The 21,828-nt window shown below is 37.8% G+C and overlaps 1 protein-coding gene across 1 annotated transcript in view; it reads right to left on the bottom strand.

The window, feature by feature from the left end:
- ABRAXAS2 (abraxas 2, BRISC complex subunit) overlaps window positions 1-21,828 on the bottom strand; it is a 30,375-nt gene that overhangs the window by 5,543 nt on the left and 3,004 nt on the right. Inside the window, exons 2-8 of the mRNA XM_081328484.1 lie at window positions 15,517-15,607; window positions 14,253-14,289; window positions 11,350-11,416; window positions 4,212-4,402; window positions 2,602-2,721; window positions 1,985-2,069; window positions 27-141 (exon numbers count right to left, since the gene is read on the bottom strand). Coding sequence (XP_081184610.1) covers window positions 27-141; window positions 1,985-2,069; window positions 2,602-2,721; window positions 4,212-4,402; window positions 11,350-11,416; window positions 14,253-14,289; window positions 15,517-15,607 — 706 coding nt within the window. The remainder of the gene's footprint in view (window positions 1-26; window positions 142-1,984; window positions 2,070-2,601; window positions 2,722-4,211; window positions 4,403-11,349; window positions 11,417-14,252; window positions 14,290-15,516; window positions 15,608-21,828) is intronic.

Here is a 21,828-nt window from a genome sequence, read left to right as displayed (position 1 = left end):
TAAAAAAAAATACAGGAGCATCTTACTTATTTTCTGCTCTTTTTCATTTTTCCTTTGTGAGATTTGCCTTTTTAGCTTATTCACCTCCGCTTGGAAAGATTCAACAGTTCGCTCGCTTTTCTCTACATCTATGCATACTGCCTGGGAGAAACACAACAAGGTTATTCGACTGACCTTGCCCACCTCTGCCCACCCCTGCTGCAGAAGAAACTATACCAATTTCCACAAACTGTCTAGTACCAACCCATCTGTCTAGTAATTCTGATGGGATGGGATCGTCTATTGTACGATTAACGATAAAAAGCACCATAATACAGAGTTCAGGCCTACTGACTGGGAGGTTCTTGCAAAGGCATTGTTGTGATTCAGGGTCAGCCTGTGGGTTCGGCAGTTGGGTCGGACGACTCAGAGGAGGAGGAGGGGGGTGTTGAAGACCTTGCTGAGGGGGTTGAAGATCTTGCTGATGAGAGCCCTCAGCCAGGCCCCTCCCACTTGGTCACCACGGAGACCCAGCTGTGTGAGCCTGACAGCGTGGATGAAGATGACCCACAGCTGGCCACGTTCAAGGACGCCCGATGCAGGAGGCAGTCAATTAGGAGTAAACAGAGGAAGGCAATGGGGCTCCTCGGAAGGAGGCAGAGAGAAGCCACGCCCTGAACTCTATATAAGGGGAATGTGTGGGAGGGCTGGTTTGCTGAAGGCAACTGCTTGGATAGTTCCTGTTTCTTAAAGCTCCTGTTTCTTGGTTCGTGTCTTGTTTGTTTTTGTAGCTATAAATTTGGCAGGCGTAATTCCAGCCTCTTGCCTTCTTGTAAAAGGGGTTGTCCCTGCCTTTTCTGCAGGGCCGGTAGCAGGCTGGTACAGAACAGGCATCTTGTTAAAAGCAAGCTACACTTCATCAGCTACCTCTTATCGCAAAATATTTCCGAAGTGCATCTCATGGCACAAAATGGCCATGAGTCAATAGTGAATGAGACCACCACCTTATGCACAGCTGGATAACATTCCACTCATAACGCCTCCAACCATATTTTTAGCACATAATTAGGTGGCTACTTATGGATGTAATAATAGCTGAAATAATTGGAGTCCAATTCAAGGGAAGACAAAGGAACTGGAAACAGGACTTAAAGCTACCAAAATAAAGAGTGGTACACACTGAAAATGTGATTGATTTGTTTTTGTACGATGCATCCTTTGAAGATCCTTTATGAAATATTTAATGGAAAGAGCTATTATGTATTATACATAGGAGCCCAATCTTGCCAGCTAATCCAAACAAATTCCTGCCCTTGAATGCAGTTATAGAGATTCTGCATTCTGCCCATGGAACTATCACAGATGTAATACACATTATTTTCATTTGACCTTACTGAGCTCTTGGGCAATGGACTTTTAATCTTAAAATAGGTGTTGTTTTAGCTTTAGTTTTTTTATACTGGTACCTATTCTAATAATAGTTTTCTGTTCTTTCAGTCACCTAAAGCATAATTTGCAAATATTAACATTCTAGCTAAAATATATTATAAATATAGGTAGTCCTTGACTTACAGTACAGCAGTTTGTTTAGTGATTATTCAAAGTTACAATGGCACTGCTTTTCACTTACGACTGTTGCAGCAAACCCATGGTCACGTGATCAAAATTGGCAACTGACTCATATTTATGATGGCTGCAGTGTCCTGGGGACATGTGATCACTTTTTGCGACTTTCTGACCAGCAAAGTCAATGGAGAAACCAGATTCACTTAACAACCATGTTACTAACTTAATTACAGCGATTCACTTAATGGCCGTGACAAGAAAAGTTGTAAAATAGGGCAAAACTCACTTAACAAATGTTTCACTTAGCAACAGAAATTGCGGGCTCAAATTGTGGTCGTAAGTCGAGGACTACCTGTACAAAAGTTTTTTTAATGTATTATTATAGCATAAAAAGTCTGCCACAGTAAAGATTGACAAATTTTAAAATAAAAGGAGTTACCTGTACTTTTTCCTGAAGTGCATTATAAACCTGAAATATAGCCCTGATGTCCTTCATCACTCCATCTTTATCAAAAAAATCAGTACTAAAAATATGAAACATAATGTATTAGAAATAAATTATCATCAGATCTTACTTATTCCCCGTTACCCTTAAAGTCATTTTATATTTCTTACATAGTCATGTACAGAATACCAATGCATGAACTGCTGTGGCTGTTTGAAAATCCAATTTATTTATTTATTTTGCTCTGCCAGCTTTGATAGTGATAGTGTAGAAGAAATATAGCTTAGAGAAATCTAAGTTACACACCAAAGAAGTACGTTCTTCATTCTCCTCATTCCCATTAATTTACTGTACTGAGAAAAAAAATACAACTATAAAAGATATAAAAATCTATATGTTGCAGACACCTGCACATATATTCTATGTGCAGGATACCCTGTCATGTGCCTGCTATGTTTCTTATGCTAACCTTAATCAACACTTTCCTATTCTGCTAGAAACTAGCAATGATATAACAAAGCAGATAATCAAGAAAAGTGCATGTGTATTTAAATCTGTTTATTTCTTAATATGCCAAATTGGCAATGAATAAGTACTGAAACATTGCTTACCCATGTTCTTTAATAACTTTGGTATAGTTTTGAGAAGTATTTGGCACTGAAGAGACCTTATATTCTTGCTGGCTGGTGTTGCCCAGGTTAGGGATAGTAAGTGACACTCTTTGATTATACCTACATTTAAAAAAAGTTCAGATAATTAATAAACACCACAGAAATTCCTGAGATTCTAAACCCAGCAGTAACTCATGTTAACAGAAAATTATTTTTTTAATTTTAGGGAGAAAATGCTACCATTAACTCTATCTATAGCTAGCTACAATGTTTAAATTGAATCTGGAGTGACTATCAATTTAACAATTGCCTAGATAGTTGACAACTATTAATCTTCCATTAACTGTACATGCATGCCTTTTGCGATACTACAGGAATGCAAAAATTGGGGTTGCTTTTTTTCAATATTTAAATTATACCTCCTGGTTAAAAAAAAAGAATTTTCTTTCTTTTCTCTCAATTAGAGAAATAGGCTACAAGAAAACTATTTCAATTAAAAACAAGGGACAGAAACTCATAAATCAATTCTATTGATTAAAATGGCGCTCTCACTGTTTTTCAGCTAAAGTTTTAGTTAATCACTTTATTGATTTAATCTTGCAAGTTGTAACCGTATTTACAAGAAAGCGTTATAGAGAACCAAAGTTATTTTCACAACATGCTAGAACAGGGGTCCTCAAACTTGGCCACTTTAAGACTTGTGAACTTCAGCTCCCAGAATTCCCCAGCCATTCTGGGAGTTGAAGTCCACAAGTCTTAAAGTGGCCAAGTTTGAGGACCCCTGTGCTAGTATCTTAGCAATCTATGGGTTAGATTAAGAAATAAGCCTACAGCATAGAAAGATGCATTTGATTACTGAAGTGCTGAATGCAGAAAAGAAATGATCAAACAGACATATAGGAAGATTTGCCAGCAAATAATCTGATAATACAGCAACCTAATGTACAATTGGGAAACAGAGCATAGTTCATTTAGCCAACACAAACAAACAATCCAAAATGTTTGAAATTAAAATTCTATCCAATACTGTTACCGAAAACTAAGTTCTACAAATGTGTGTTTCATACAGTACCTTAGTCAAGATTCTGCAATTTAACTTTAGAACAATATGACAACTTCCATACAGTAACAAACTTCTGGATATTTTCTCTAATTGAATAATTTTAGTACAGCCACAGGCAAAACTTTGTACTGTCTCAATAGCTTCACAAATTCTGAAAACTGTCCATGTTTACTGAAGCTAATAAGAATTATAATTTTAAAAAAACTATTACTATTTAGACTCACATTATGGTGAGATCCAGTCATATGTATGACTAGGGTAAATTGTATTGATTTCAATAAGTGAAATTTAACATATTTTAAAGCATCGATTTTTGCGTAGTTTTGGTAAGGGAGAAAAATGGAACCACTTTCTGAAGCCTAAATGAGTAGGACAGAAAGAAAACAACTTGCATTTTACCTGAGTATGCAGAAATGAAAAAGGCTTTTTGAAAACTCAACACTAGGGTTAAAATAGGTGTCTAATTCACTTTTTCCTATGGTTAATTATTATTTTATTAATAATACAGTTCAAATAGATCCTTCCCCATATAATAAAAATAATTTACCTTCGATTTGGTCTAAAAAGGACATATTCTAAAGCATGTGTAGAATTATTTGCAGTAGAGATGAAACTGAAGAGAAGGAAGACAAGGTCAGGTACTCCAAGTATGTGTGTCAGCTGTTTATGGATGATGTGTTCTCTATATGACATTTGTTGCTGAGTATTCCTTCTAAATCTATACCACCCAATAACATTCTGCAATAAAAAAATGAGTTATGTTTCATTATTTAGACACAACTGTTCAGCAACATCATGGCCATTCTAAGGGGTCATTCTAACCTGGGACAACAGGTGGAGGAACCTATTCCAGAGTAAGGAGGTTGTTATTAAGAAGGCTTGCTTCTGAGCACCCATCCCAAAAGAGGGGGAGGGATTATAAGCCCACCCACTCCACAGAAAGTAATGGGTGGGTGGGAAGATTCTACTGAGATCAGACAGATGCAAAGATAATAGGTATTTGAGTCATGGACAGTGCTTGAATTGGACATGTAAACCAACTGGCAACCAGTAAGGCCCCTATGTTACTATTCATTTGCTACATCTGTGTTGTCTGGTCAGAAAGGGCCTACTATTTTTAGAGGCTCTACCTTCCAAATCATCCTTGAGGAAAGCCTCATAGTGAGCAAACTACAGTGATGCAACAAAACGCTGAGGGCTTAGATAATTGTTGCTAGAGAAAAGGCTGGAATTACCACACAAGCCATAGGTGGGTAAGGAAACTCTTAGTGAAATCTTTCATTTGCTGATCCAGCGTGAGCTTCTAGTCCAAAGTTCTCTACTGTGAGCCACAACACACAGATATTACATTATCCCATAGCATCCAGATAAAGATTTTAAACGAACCTATTTGTCATGTAATTTTTATAAACCCTCATGCTATGACATGAAATGAATGAACCTGTTAGGATTTAAATTCAATAGTTGTACAATTGATTGTACTACCGTATGAAATTTTATTATTCATATGACAGAAAGCTATTTACAATGGCCGGTGTATTAAAAACATTAGCAAATAGAAGCCTCAAGTAAACACGTTCAGCCTTTACTATACATTTCACAGACTAACACATTTTATTACATTTTCTGTCAGAAACTGTCTTTGGGAGACAAAGGAAAACAATGCTGCCTAGAGAACAATCAGGCAAGAGAAGGGGGTGCCCCTAAGGGTCAGAGAAAGAAATTTAGCACCCGCCCTAGTTGATCAGATGATTAAAAGTGGCGGTGGGAAGTTTATACTTTCTGACTTGCAAGATTCTGTTAACGTAACCTTACGATAAAGTAGATTTAGCTCACTAGATGTACTCCCATTGGATTTACTTGGGAAGGCTGACAGAAACCAGCTTGTCTCTGGACTATTACTTTAAAAAGATGTCCAAGAAATAACAGAATTGTTGTTGTTTTTTAAAATAAATAAGTAAAATAAAATCTGCAACAGGAATTTATTCCAAATATATACATGCATTCAAACTGTATATGAAAAATTCTGTTTGAAACTGAAGCAATAATACAATTAAAGATGATTGCCCGTGAAGCATTTGTAACTGTCAATTTGAAACACTTTGTTTATTTAATGTCATTTTTCAGTGACTCTCAGCAAAAACACATTCAAAGGCAAATTAACACTGAAATGAATTTTTCTATACATTAATCACAGAGCAAAATCTATATTAACATCCCGAGCAAAATATGAATTCATACCGCTTGATCTAATCTGAATGCAACAAAATGCTTTAAGTGCATTCAGAGAGGAGACTCTTCTAGCCTGTCTTGAAGGCTTTAAAGGCTCTCATAACTCTAGTTTAGAATAAGACAGGGCCTACTGAGATGTGACCAGGGCAGCAGCTCTTTTGAGGCTCCTAATCACAAAAGGTGTTTGCTTCCTTAACGATAAATGTTACTAGACAACCCATGATCTGTTGGGCCATCATTTCAGAGATATTTCCTTACCTAGACAGAGAAAGAGAATGATCATGAGTTGACAAAAAATCAGCAAGAACAGGCACAACTTCTGATTTCCTGTCAGCCTCCCCTTTGAATTTCCTTATGGGAAGCTGGCAATCAGCATCAGGATCCATCCTTCCTTCCTTCCTTTAGCCTCATTCATTATAACCATCTAGAGTAAGCTACATCAGTTAAGTGATATGTTCATAAGCTATCACTATGTCTCATTCTTCAGCAACGGAAAAATGGGGAAAAGAAATATATTTTTAAATATGTCACTACTATCACGGGGGGGGGGAGGATGAAATTACGCAATATGTGTTTGCAGTGCTCTTTAGATATATAAACTCACTTTTTTTTAAAAAAATCCCATTTATATCCCGCCCTTCTCTGAAGACTCAGGGCGGCTTACAATCTAAAGCACAAATCAATGTGCTTAGCAATAGCCTTCATTCTATGTATAGGCCTGCTTATTAGGGCTTTCGGGGGCCCCCAAGCAGCATTATTACAAAGTCAGCTTATTGCCCCCAACAATCTGGGTCCTCATTTTACCTACCTCGGAAGGATGGAAGGCTGAGTCAACCTTGAGCCTGGTGGGATGGGAACCTGCACTAATTGCAGGCAGCTGGTGTTACTTAAGGAGGCATTAGCCCACTGCTCCACCAAGGCACTTGAAGTACAAAACTTTGCCAAGGTGTAAAATCTTAGAGAGGTTCCGGGAAAGAGTTTGAGACCTTCACCCTTCTACCTGGTAAGCTCCAGGAACTTAATACAGAAGCATACCATACTAAAGAAACCCTTATATTTCAGGAACTAGACACTTATGGGCACAAACTGACGTGTATTTTTGGCAAGAATCCAAAAGTCTCTAGGGAAAAAAAATGAATTTGAACTCTATTTTCAAGTAGCAGAATGAAAGACGGTGTGTTTTCAGTACCCTGCCTGACTATAGTCCCTAGGTTATCTTGTAATGGTTTAACTCGGAAGAGAAGGAGAATGAATGCTGAGCCATTCAAGAAAATATAACTGAGGTCTGGGAAAACGCAAAATGTGATAAAAAAAACACCTTTGCTTTGATTGTGTTAGGTACAGTATGCAGCTGTTTAAATTTTCAATTTTTTCTGTATAAACATGTGATTTGTTTTCCACACAAATCCTAAAACTAAACAAAGAGAACTCAATTGAAGAAATGAGTCAGAAAAGTTCATTTATTCACTGAGGAAAATGATCCAAAGTTACATATTTGTCTTTTATTAGTTTATCTACCACTATTGTATAAGTTGAAATCAGTAAAAACTTTCATCTGATTTGATGCTGCAGGCAATTTTACTCGTATTCTTTTTGATTGAAATAAACTGTTCATTTGTAATTGAGTTTTAATTTAAAAAAACTTTGAAAAATAATTGACTTGTTTCTATGCTTAGATAATTATGTTCTGAAATGGAACCTCTTCAACCACTCAGATAAAAATCAAAAGAACAATGGTCCATAAATTACATGACTTTTACTATTTATATGTTAATGTACAGAGTATGGGAAATAAACAAATGGGCAGTTAGTATCAAAGACAAATATGATTTATTAGGTATAATGGCAGTCTGGAAGAACGACTCCCATGACTAGAATAAGGTACCGTAATTAAAGGATACAATTTAATTAGTTGAGGAAACAATACGTGCCACAAAAAAGGAGGAGAAATTGTACCACATATTACCATGCTCTCAGAATCCCAAATGTAGGAAGCATTTGTGATATAATAAGGAAAGGAATAAAAAATGCAATATTATTGTTGATGTCTAATATCATCTTTCATCCCAATAGATGCAGATCACACTCTCAAAAATCAAACTGCACATTATTCAAAGCGGCAGGAAGCTAGTGAAAGGAGACTTGAGTTAACATGTCTCTGCAGCACATGACCCTTACAGGAAATTCCCTATTTGTCCTGCTGATTTCTTCCTACTTTACATGTGAATGGAAATCACAAAAGGATCAGCTAACATTGACTTGATACTAACCAATATAGTATACTTAACCAAGGAAGTGGACATACAAGAACTTTGAAGGAAAGTGTTGCATAACGCTGGATTATTTGATTTTAAAATAAAAGTGAGTATATTGAAATATGTATGTTGAGCCTGGAACAGGAGAAGATAATAGGAAGAGATGCTAAAAATGGATTGGACTTCTTAAGAAGAGATATTAAAAGCACAAATGCAAACAATGCCTGCAGGGAAGAACAACGTCAGCAGAAGACCCAACTGAAAAAACAACAAAAAGTACAGGCAACTAGCTCAGAACTGTAAAGCTGGTGTTAGTAATCCCGAAGGTGCTCTTCCAACAGGCAACTGGACTTTTTTGTTTTTTTCCTTGAAAACATTTTGCTTTCTCATCCAAGAAGCTTCTTCTGTTCATCTGAAGAACTGGTGAGAAGCAAAACATTTTCAAGCAAAAAAATCAAGAGAAAGCACCTTCGGATCAACCATGACTTGGATGATTGAGAATCTCCATAGACATCTGGTGTTAAAGCAGAAGTTCAGAATGAATCAAGTTTAAGGGCAGATGTTTAAAGTAATTTTTAAAAATGCCTTCTGTATAAAGGTTTAAAATAAAAGGCTTAGTATTAGGGTTAAGCCCTAACCAGTGCACACAAGACTCAGTACACCAGATCCTTATCTCTGTTTTCAATATATGAGAAACAGAAAATCAGCAAGTTACAGACCAGTCAAATCTAATACTTAAAAGAATTCCATAGAAGGCAATAAAAAGATCAGCCTGTAAGCAAATTGAAAATGATGAGATAAGTATCAGAAATGAGTGTGGATTTGTCGTGAACAAATCTTGCCCTATTATGCTTAATACATAGTACATCTTGATGTCAAACATCTGACTAAATACCACATAGTTAAGTGTGGGCTGGATTGCAAGATAATTAAATCAAAATCAAATATATTCAATGTACTCAGAAATTGGGAATACACACTAAGTGCCCAAGGATAAGTCCTAGGTTGCCCTTAATATTACTAATGATTTTGATGAAGAACCGAAAGGAATAATTATCATATTTGCTGATGATACAAAATGAATCGCTACTACCTTAACCAAAAGAAATAAAATTAGAAATGATCTTGATAAAAAAGAGAAATGTGATGAAAGTAATAATTACATTTTATAACTCTAAATGCAAAGCGTTTCACTAGCAATATGATGTGATTGCTAAAAAAGATAAATGCTATCTATTTAGCATTTATAGCATCTATTCACTGGAAGCAATAGTTCTGTTAGTAGTAGAGGACAGGAAGTAGTAGAGGACAGGAAGTAGTAGAGGACAGGAAGGCCTGGAGGAACGTTGTCCATGGGGTCACGATGGGTCGGACACGACTTCGCAGCTAACAACAATAGTTCTGTATTATTCTGCTTTGGTAAATCACCATCTTATGTACTATTTTGGATGCACAACTTAAGGAAGAATTCAGAGAAACTGGAGCAGATTCAGAGAAAGGCAAGAATGATCCTGGAAACTAGAAATTAAGTTATGTGAAGAGAAATTGGGTATATTTTGCCTTAAGAATAGTTGGATGAAAGAGAGATGGCAGCATTCTTCAAACGATTGAAAGGATTTAACAAAGAAGTCAACTTGTGCTCATACAGGAGTTGGGGATAGAGTAATAGATTTAGGATATGGGAAAGCAGATCCCAATTAAGTATTAGAAAAAAAATTCCTGGGTGCTGTTTAACAGTAAAACCTATTATGAAGACAGGTGGTAGCTTTCCCTTTACTGTATATATTCAAATAACAACTTAAACAGCCACAGCTCATTGATGCTTTAATTCTTGCAGAGCTGGGGATTGGCATCATAAGGTAGACTAGATCAGGAAATTAATTCCACAGGAAGACTAGACTTACATTTTACTGAAATAGGCCAGTAACAGAATCTTTCAAGTCTGCCTGTTATTGTCTTAACGGCTTCTGGATGGTTACTACAAGATCATCGCCATCATAGCTCCCTATAGTTGGACTCCCTGAAATGGCTCTTTTCAATTTTGTAACTCCACAATGATTTTATTCATTTATCAGATTTAGATGGTCACCTAACTGAAACAACTGAGATGCTTGGCAGCATATAACCCACAACAAGCAAACAATAATGAATCAATATAGTTAAAAGCAGCAGTAAAAATCAATAGGCACTTGGGAAATCCAGTTGACTTTATAGCCTTCCAGAAATTTGACCCCAAGGGAAGGACATTATAAAAATCTTTCAGAAGAGTTGGAGCCAACTATATATTTTACTTATTAAATTTAGAAACGTCTCATTTCTCTAATAGAGTCTATGGCATATGCATATATACGTGTTTCATTTCAGAGGCAGGTATTACAGTGGAAAAGGCAAGCCTCTTGGGTCCTGCCGGAAGACATTGCTTCAAGGAAGGGACCCAAACTATGCTCATCCTAATAGAGCATGTGGGAAAACCAGAGATCACGGGGATTGATTTTATGAAAAGTAAATAAAATTGGGTGGAATGAATTCCAAAGATGTAATTAGGTCTTTAGTGTGATGCTTAGTTTGTTTATATCACATTATCCTCCCATTTGGGAGGCATTTTTATCTATATTTTTATCTACATGTATCATCCTACAGTTTTTTTTTTGAAGAGTATACTGGTAATCTATCAGTTATGACTCTAATGGACCCTACCCAACACAGTTGTCATTTATGATGGTCAAAAATCAGGTCACCCACATGCCTGACCTGATTTAATGGCCTTTTTGGTGGTCATTAAGCAAATGCTATAGTCATTAAGTGAATCAATGCATTATGGGTCAGTTTTGCTGAAAACTGGAAATAAATACCCCTTTTTTTGCAAAACCATGTAAAATATAGTTGTGTGACTGTGGGACACTGAAAGAGGCCATAAACATGACCAAAATGTTTAGCGTCCAAAGTGCAGTCACATGATTAAGGAGGGGTAAGGCCACCATCAGAATGTCAAATTTGGGTTATAAGTACCTTTGGGAGGATCTGGCATAACTTCAAATGGTCCTAAATGACCAGTTGTAAGTCAAGGACTACCTCTATTGGAATATTTTGGAAATGTTCAGTTTAAAGTCACTCCTTCTAAGAACTATAATTAACTTTTCCTTCTTATAAAGGACAATAAATATGAATGCAAATGGACCTGAAGATATGTAAGCTTACTTTTCTTCGATTTTTAAGAATTCTGTCCAAATTCTCTTCATTGACTTTGCCTGAATAATCATAAAAACTTAAAAAAAGGAAAAAGAAAACAGAAGTTTAGATTATACATTTAATCATAGCAAAGTGTTGTGAAGCAAAATATATAGATGTGGAATAAACTATTCCTCACTAATTCCTCTATGTTCCAAGCTGTACAGAGGTTTATGCAATAGTTAAAAACGTTGCGGAAGACATGCCCTCATTTAAAAAAATACTTTTACTCAGAACATTCAGCAGAATTCCACAGCAATACATATAGTAAACAAATAACGTATGATAGAAATGCTCTGATCAAAAAGAAAAAAATGAACTTAGCAGATCAAGCAACTCTTGATACATGTGGAGCACTGGAAAACATTCCTGCCTCCAATAACTTCCGTTCACATGATACAAATTGTTTCTTGAATCAGAGAAATATAAGTAGGTATATTACTAGGAAAAAATCCCAGTTTAATAGAGCATGTTTTTAACAATTTTTCCCCATTTCAGCTTGCAACATATATACACTTAATATGCAAAGCATTATATTAATAATATTATGATTATGGCCTCTATGCAAAGTAATGAAGGATTATTTATTTTACACACCTGTTTAATTAATTGAAAATGTCCCAGCTAAACAATGTGTTATTCTTCTATTTTTCTATACCGCACAGTATAAATAAGGTCTCAGAAAATAATTCATTGGGTATTTCTGAGGGTTTTTTAAATAAGCTTTTTAAAGTAAATGAATTAAGAGATATTTTTTTTATTAATGCAGTGTAATATTTAATAAAAGAACAGATGAAACATCATAATTATACATTCTCTGAATTCACGTTATATTTTAGGTTGCATCTTTTTTATTAATTAAATAATTATTTTTCAGTTTTTATACCCCATTCTTATGGGCAGGTTACAGCACTAGAAAAATTATAAAAACAACACCCACCCACCCCAAATAAATAAACCAACCAATCTTCCTTCAAATAACAATTAACAGAACTTTGGATTGAATGTCTTCCAAAATAAAACTTCAAAGGTCTTAGTTATTTATTTATATTTACCTTTAAAATTTAAAACGCCGCCCCACTCTACAACTTTGAATGGTATACAATAAAAAGTCATACAGTACAGGTTTTTGTTTTTTTAAAAAAAACATCTCAAACAGTGGAAGGAAAATAACCATTTAAGATAATCAAACACATAGATGGAGAAACAGCCGGGGTTTCAGAGAACTTTGAAGCTGGGTTGGGGGCTGAATACATGTCTTGGCACGATGTTCCTAAGTGCAAGTACTGTATGTAACAGAGAGATCTTCTGTGTATCATGAAGAAGGGGCTTTAAGAATCTTTCTGGACAAGGAGATTCAAAGTGTAGAAGCTGCAGTTGCCCTTTAAAGTCAAGGGCAATGCTCTCTACATGGGGCTGCCCTTGAGGACCACTCGGAGGCTTCAACTAGTGCAGAATGCAGCCGCGCGAGTTGTTATGGGAGTTTCCCGATACTCCCGTGTAACACCTCTTCTCCGTGAGCTGCATTGGCTTCCGGTTGCCCTCCGGGTGAGATTCAAGGTGCTGGTAATGACCTATAAAGCCCTAAATGGCTTGGGTCCGGATTATCTAAGGGAACACCTGCTGCCGGCATCAACTTCCCATCGTCCTGTGCGCTCCCACAGGGAGGGCCTTCTCAGGGTACCGCTGGTTAAGGAATGCCGGCGGGTTATTCCCAGGGGTAGGGCATTCTCTGTGGGCGTGCCGGCCCTATGGAACCAACTTCCCACGGAGCTCAGGACTGCCCCCGACCTTCGCTCATTTCGCCGGGACTTGAAAACCTGGTTCTTTGAGCTGTTTGGCCCAGACTGAGGGGTTTTAATTTAATTTAATTTTAATTGGGTTTTAGTTTAACTTCAGGGATTGTAATTTAATTAATAGTTTTAATTGATTTTAATTTTGTATACTATGTATTTTAATTTTCCCTGTAAACCGCCCTGAGTCCTACAGGAATAGGGCGGTATATAAATGTAAATAATAAATAAATAAATAATAAACTACCAATCCTTACAAGCGGTCCACTAAGGTACCATGATCAATGGTACTGAAGGGCACCAAAAGGGCTAACAGAACCAAGACAGGTATCCTTTACCCAGGTCCTGATGAAAGTCATCCACCAGAGAACCAATATCATTTAATCTCTATCATGAGTCTGAATTCTGATGGCAAGGATCGAGCTGACACCCCTTTCTCAATAACCAAACAGAAGATTGGAGACAGGAAGAAGTTATCAAAAATTGCTGGATCCAGGGCTACGTCAAGTAAGGGATCATAACTACCTCCCTTAAGCTGGGCAATAGGACTTTATCCTTCAGAGAACTATTCACAATTTCTCTGATCCACCAACTCATGCCTGCCTAGCTATATGAAAGAGCCAGGAAGAGCACATATCAGATGAGAGCTGATTAAATTCATATTATCCAATTCCTTGGGTACAAAAAGCTTATGAGAATCCAGGTAACTTCAGAAGGTATAGCCCTGCTTAGCATATTACAGGGAAGATGGGCGGCATAAAAATTTAATAAAATAAATTAATTGGCAGCTCCTGATCTCTAATAACATATGGAATTTTATTTATTATTATGATAGTTCACCTGTGTGATAAAGTCTCAAAACAAATCATTTTACTCCCACAATAAGAACTCTGAGAAATTGAGGAGAATTAATTACTGGTCCAAAATTATCTACTGAATACTGTAGTTGAATGAACACCTACCGCAGGTCTCCTGAATTCCATTCAGATGCTTGACCCGCTATGCTACACTGAATGTTGGATTTAGCCCAACAACAACAACTGGTAAATAGGAAAAAAGTATGTGATAAAAGTAACCTACCTAAACAGTTTGGAACAAGGCTCATGATTATGGATTTCTGGAAAAAGAAAACAACACAATTGTATTACTCTAAGGAGACAGACACGCTCTAAACATAATTTAAAACATTATATTCCTAGCCTACATAAGATAGCTCCAGGTTCTCACAATCAGCAAATATTTCATTTTTCACAGGACATATCAGGAGTTCACATTTATTAATAATTCCTGAGGAACATAACTCTGCAAGTTTGCAACTCTGGCAAACTTAATCACTTCTCAAAATGAATGTATTAAGTAAAGACTTCATTGATATTGCACGCCCACAAAAGTTTCTACAACTAATTATTTAAATGAGTGGATCACTGTGGAAATAGAACATGATTATCTAAAGATGATCAAGCAAAGTAGATTTGTTGCCAAATCTTCAATGCAATGTATTTGCTTTAAGAACCGATTCATATTTTCAAATTATCTGTCAGAATGTCCCACTTAGGGCAGATATGGAGCAGAACCATCTCTACAAAAGACCACCTCCTGAAGTTGAAAGCACAACTGCTAGGATTATGTGAACTGCTGAACCTGCCAACAATAACAAGTAAATTTAAAGCAGAACGGGGGTAGGTAGAGACAGAAGAACCACAGTTGCTGAGAAGCTGTTCTTTCCTCCATCAGGAGAACTAAGCCAGCATTTTATAGCTCTAAACCTTCCATCAAACATGGCCTTTCTGAAAATCTCTTTATAACAACATGGCATCTCTTAAGTCTGTGTCTCCGAAAATATGGCAAAAGCCTTTACAAAATACAAACATTTCCAGTTTTATCCAGTTTTAAACAAAGCTGGATAAGAGAGGCACTGACATTCCTCCTTTTCCCTCCACTAAGTCAAAATAATCACTTTCAAAATTTAATGTTCACTGCACCATGGATCTGTTAAACTGGAATAAATTGTCTCTACTTAAGTATGCACAGTCATATTCATGACTCTGCATATGTTAAAATCAGAGAACATATAAACCATACTCAGCAAGATAAATCAAATAACACTGCTTGTCTCCTGCCAAAATACTTTCTAGACTCACATTAACTCTGGACTCTGTAATCAGAGTATCCATAATCAAATTTTTAAATGTGCGAGCTATCTAAAGTCCCTTATGCAAGATGGGCAGATATACAAATTGAACAAATAAGCAAGCAAATATGCAATATAATACAATATTACATTGTATTACAATGCAATACAATATTACATTGTATTGTTAGAGAGAAATTTAATAACACTCACCAATTACTTGGAGAAATTCTGTGTTGCTAATCTGAGAGTCACTAATACTGAATGTCTCCTCTTGTCTTACCTCTCCTAATAAAAATCCTTCCTGTAAAAAAATAATATTTTGATTAAAGGTAGAAAAATAAAAGCTGAATTTATTTGTTTTCCCTTATGATGCACTTTTCATAGCTTCACACAATTAAAAATGGCATTTACCTTTGTTTCCCCCAAAAATTTAACATCAGAGCAGTAGGAATTAATATAAAAGTTAAAAGGCATAAATCGGCAGTCCGAGGTCCATTCCCTTTGGGGTGGACATAATTCAGTCTATCCAAGTATGAAAAAAACTGTGAGGTGAGATGATTCTCTAGTCTAAACCTCACATTCTGAAAAATTAACGGACTGCCAAGAGCAGATGTTGAAAGTGTGTAACGCTGGATGTAACCTCCAATAGAATCCCAATAGTTTCCAACAGAGTTTAAATATAAAAGTTTGGCACATAGATTTTATTCATTTTTAAAGATACAAAACTTGTACTATTAGTTGTTTGTGGAGCTAAACATCCATGCACAATTTAATGACCCCAATTGCACTTAAAATAAAGAAAAAATCTACATAGAGATAAAAGCAAGTTTGAAAGTTAGATGTATTCTGTTCCCATGTAACCATAAGTTAAAAAGCAAACCACACAATGAATACAGGCAAGATCATGGTGCAACTAAGACATACAAGCATGTAAATGCAAACTTCTATAAATTACTTGCTGTTGGTTTACTTACGGACAAATAAAGCTAGCATTGCACTCCCAAACTGATATAGCAATGCCATTTTTTCGTGGTAATAAGATTTTCAAATCTGTTATTATCGATAAATATATTACTTTAATATATGAAATCCTTTTAAACTATACTATACGGGTTATAACACTGGTGACTTATTACCATCTAAGATGGCAATGCTTATTGATTGAGTTTGGTCAAATGTTTTTCAAAAAAGTGGAAAAACCATTAAATTTCAAGTTCATTTCTCATATTTTTTTAAGAAATGCAAAACTTTAACAAAAGAAATCTATTAATTATTAAATTAATGAAAACAATGGCAAACCAATGCACATCTTTATTTGCATCAATGTTGTTTAAAAGTATGAAGCATACCAGCAACTGAAAGCATCTTAGAAAACATCCTTAAATATTAATTTCTTTTCAGATTTGTTCTCTATTGTTTCACACAAAAATAATCTCAAATAGTTCACATGCAGTCAGATTCGTATATATTGGGACAATGATGGGTTTTTTGGCATTTGGCCTCTATACACCACTTTTAAAATGAATTGAATTTGAAATGAAACACACAAGATGGGAGCGAATCAATGACCTTCAGCTTTAAGGGGTTTGCAAAAATGACATTAATTATTGAGGAATTACACACATTTTAATACACTCAGCCCCCTTTTTGGTGGCTTATAAATAATGGGACAAATGGCTGACAAGCAGTTGAACAGGCCAGGTGTGGCCTGTTCCCTCGTTAATCCATGACAAATCAATAAAAATAAAGCTGAGGAGTTGGTTCTGAGAGTTACACTTGCATTTGGCAGCTGTTCACCGAAAAATTCATCATGAAGTCTAAAGAAGTGTCCATGCAAGTGAAAGAGTACATCACTAGGCTGAAAAAACAAATTAAATCCACTATACAATTAGCAAAAACATTGGGAGTGGCTAAAAGAACAGTCTGGAACATTTTTAAAAAGAATTAAGAACCTGGCAGGCTTAGCGACACCAAAAGGCCTGGTAGACCACAGAAGACAACTAAAGTGGAGAACCGCAGAATTTTGTTATTGGTGAAGAAAATCCTTTGACAACATCGAGCCATGTCAAGAACACTGTTGAGGTAGGCGATTCACTGTCAAAGTCTACAGTCAACAGACAGCTTCATGAATGTACATACACAGGCTTTACAACAACACACTGTTTTAAATAAAAAAATCAAAAACATTCATGTGACCAAGCAGGAGAAGACCCTAATTCTTACAGAAAAGCATATGGAACAGCAACACACAGATATAAGTTTGAAAATATATTTGGCCAGAATCTGCATACGACAGTAAGTTCTCACATTAGCTGTTTTAATGGCTAATTTGACCTATCTAATTCTAAACCATCATTCATTATATCTTGCTTATCTAAAAATTATCTGCATTAACAAACCTTACCTTCCCAGTAAACCAAGAAGAAAACTGTATTCTTCTAGCTAGCAGTACTACAATACAAATTTGGCAGGTGAGGCTTCCAAGCAATACAGCTAAATTATAATTTGCAACTCTCCAGAGGATAAACATAATTTCTTTCTGTTGTCAACTAGTATTTTTGTCAAGTGGAATACAGAAAACATCATTCATCAGTGTGTACTTTAGCTTCAAGCAGAATTATCATTCTTCTCCCATGACTTTTCCCTAAACAGAATTCTCTTCATTAACAATGTAAGAAAGTTACATCCTATATATTCCAGATATTTGAAACAGATGAGGATCTAAAATTTAAAATATTTCATTGGAATGTGAACAGCTGTGTTGTAGGACACTCCTTCAAAAACAACAGTTTAGGAAAGCATGGCGGACACTCATAAAATGAAAGAAATCTGTAAAAACCCATAACAGCCTTACAGCAATATAACTATGTAGTGTCATGACATCTGATACAAGTAGATAAATGCAATTATTTGCATGATTACAGCCATTCTGTTTCTGCAATACAGTTAATGTGAGCATGGTTTAAACCTTTATTTTTCCAGTAATTAAACTGCCATAGTAATCTAAATTTTATTTATTAAATTTTTATGCTGCCCACCTCCCCTTTAAGGTGACTCTGAGTGGCTTACAAAAACATCTTCACACAGCCAAGTATCTCTCTTTAGTGACATTCCCCAAATGAAGAAAAACTTTTTTCTGGGCAAGGCATACTATTTTGCCTTTAGCAATACTAAAGGGAAGATATTCTAAAATTCCATTTGACAAACATTTTTGCGTGTGGAACTGTTGATGAAGACAGTCCAGCACACATTATTTTACTGTACTATCTATAGGGATATTCATAATGCCCATATCCTGCCTTTTTTAGTCTGGGAGATTTGACAATACTTGTATTTTGCTTCTTTTTCCAGGTTATAAATTGTTCAAAACCCAGATTGCAGCAAAATACTGTGCAGCAATTGTGAAAGTCATATATATATTTTCTCTCTCTCCCCCCTTTCTAGATCATAAATCATGAAACATAAAAATTATGTATCTAATTTATAGAGCCACCCATCTCATGAGCAAGTGATTCTGGGTGGCAAGCAACAAATTATGGAATTTGTCTACCACCTGAAATCCTAAAGACTCTAAGCACTTTACAGAACTCAACGTATAAAAGCTCATACACTAAGCAATCCAGTTAAGTTTCCATTTAAAACAATGCTAAAAGTATTTTTAACTTTACTGAATGTGATGATGATGCTTATAATTAATCCCTGAAGGAAACCCATGCGTTCACCTGCTTCTAGGAGGCCATGAGGGTAGGAGCTATCTTTGGTTCAGGGGACAACATATTTCCAAGAAAGAAAGCTTTTAAAACAGTGGTGTCAAACTCAATTTCATTGAGGGCCGCATCAGCATTGCGGTTATCCTTGGGGGGGTTGGATGGGTGTGGCCAGGCTGGGCGTGGCCTACTGGTTGGCCATGGCTGGAGTGCGTGTGGCCTACTGGGTGGGCATGGCCAGCTCTACATTGTTCGCGTCAAGGGTGCCTATGGGGGCCTGGGCAAGAGTGGGACAGATCCGAGAGTCTCTGGCAGAAGATGGGACCGGGGCAAGTGCCAAGGCATGGTCCACTGGAGGAGCCTCACTGTTCCTCTCAGACCATGCGGGGGGGGGGGGGCTGAACGGTGGTGCAGAGGTCAAATGCCCAGCCCAGCCCTCAAGCACCCACGACACTAAGCCCAGCCCCACTTCCCTAAGGGGGCGCCCAGCTGCTGTGCTTGCTCACCTTAGCCAGGTTGCTCATGATGGGTATGAGGGCAACACCAAGAGGGAGGCCCACTTCTTCTCCGTGTGAGGAGACCTGGCTTCCAAAGCTTCCTTAGCAATAGGATGGGAGACCCCCCAGGATAGGCCAGGAGGAGGGGGCAAAGGGCAGCAGGGCAGGACTAAGGCAGGACTTCCCTCAGACCCTCCCTCTCCTTCCTTCCTTCCTAAGAACAGAGTGGTGGGAAAATATTTGAGATGAGGGAGGGAGAAAAACAGGCAAGAAATGCAGCTGGGGAAGTGTCATCCTTCATGAGGAATGAAGAAATGCACCATCACCTGGAAGTGGCGAGCACATGGCCCTCGCCTACTTCACATATCCGGCTTGGTGGGCTCTGGGGGAGGGGATGCCATGAGCAGTGTGAGAGTCGATGTTACCTGCGCAACGCTGCCCAACCCCTACCCTGCCCGAAGTAGGCAAGGCCATGTGCTGGCCATATCCAGGAGATGGTGCATTTCTTCATTCCTCACAAAGGGTGATACCTCCCCAGCGTGCACCCAGGGGGCAGTACCGACATGGCAGGGGCTGGTCCCTCACTGTTTCCAGATGGCCTTGTGGAGCTAAGACTGAATGTATTTCAGAATAGATGACCATCAGAAAACTGTACATTGGCTCCTGGCCGGCCTGGGCCGGGGCCAAGGCAGTGGGGGCCATTCCCTCACTGTTTCCAGGATGCCTTCGCGGGCCATGTGAAACCACTTCGCGGGCCGGATCTGGCTCCTGGGCCTTGAGTTTGACATGTCTGTTTTAAAAAGAGCACCTGTTGTTGCCCTCCCAACTCCCAAACTCTCTGATAAATGAGGACTCAAGAGCAGGCACTCTGTCAGTTTCCCAAGTAGACCAGACAGGAAACACATGATGAACTAATTCTGCTTTATTATAAGGATACATTAACAGAAGTTTACAAGTCTGAAAGTACAACCTCGCCATTTTTCCCCACCTGGTAACTTAGGGTGGATCCTTTCTAAGTTTCTTTCTCTGCCTGTTGCTCAGTGGTGGGCTCCTCCACCTTTTATCTGATTGTCCCCTTGGCAACATCCCCCCCCTTCCAGACCATTCCATTCCATTGCATGCATCTTGTTTGGACGAACAGAAAGTGATGGGGAAAAGGAATCCCTAAGATAGCCAGAACCAGAACCATATAGGTTCAGCTAAAGCAAGCAGACATTTGTTTGGCAATAGCAATATAGGACGATGCTGGAGGCAGGTGATCACTTTAAAGACAATAACAAAGCCATTGTCTGAAGGACCAGAATAGAGACAGAATAACCTGGGCAACCCCCCCACCCACCCCCCAAAAACCCTCTACATAGTTGCTAAGAGTTGACACTCACTTGATGGCACATAAATAAAAACTGATTTGAACTGAACCTGGAAATCTATTGGGGATCAGCATGCATGCCATTGTGTCCTGGACTATTTATTTATTTTATTTTATTTATTCGGTTTATATACCGCCCTATTCCCAAAGGACTCAGGGCGGTTTACAAGGCAAAATTTAAAAACAATCCAATATAAAATTAAAATAAAATTAAATTAAGTCTAGCCGCAAAAATTAAATCACAATTTAAAAACATTAAACCCCTCAGTCCAGACCAGATAGCTCAAAGAGCCAGGTTTTTAGGTCCCGGCGAAATGAACGAAGGTCGGGGGCAGTCCGGAGTTCCGTTGGCAGTTGATTCCATAGGGCAGGCGCGCCCACAGAGAACGCCCTCCCCCTGTGGATCGCCCGTCGGCAATCCTTGACCGGCGGTACCCTGAGGAGGCCCTCCCTGTGGGAGCGCACAGGACGATGGGAAATTGACGCTGGCAGCAGGTGCTCCCTTAGATAATATGGGCCCATGCCATTTAGGGCTTTATAGGTCATCACCAGCACCTTGAATCTCACCCAGAGGGCAACCGGAAGCCAATGCAGCTCGCGGAGAAGAGGTGTTACATGGGAGTATCGGGAGACTGCCATCACAACTCGCGCGGCTGCATTCTGCACCAGCTGAATGCATAGTAATTACTATAGTAATTAAAGTTTCCAGGTGGGTCTTCAACAGCAGACACAAATAAAGACCTAAATGAATCAACATGACAACAGACATGAGTGACTATCAGTTAAGGTTGCCACCTGTATAGTAAAAGCAACGAACCTCCTAGACTAGGGGTTTCAAACTCACAACGTCACGTGATGTGTCGTGATGTATCGTTACTTTTTTTTCATTGCCGGCAATGGGGTGGGTGCGGTTTTGGCATGACACATCCGGCCCATGGGCCGGCAGTTT

Source organism: Vipera berus (genome assembly GCF_964194415.1).
Source record: "Vipera berus genome assembly, chromosome: 5".
Lineage (NCBI taxonomy): Eukaryota > Metazoa > Chordata > Lepidosauria > Squamata > Viperidae > Vipera > Vipera berus.
This window is presented reverse-complemented; position numbering and strand designations above follow the sequence as displayed.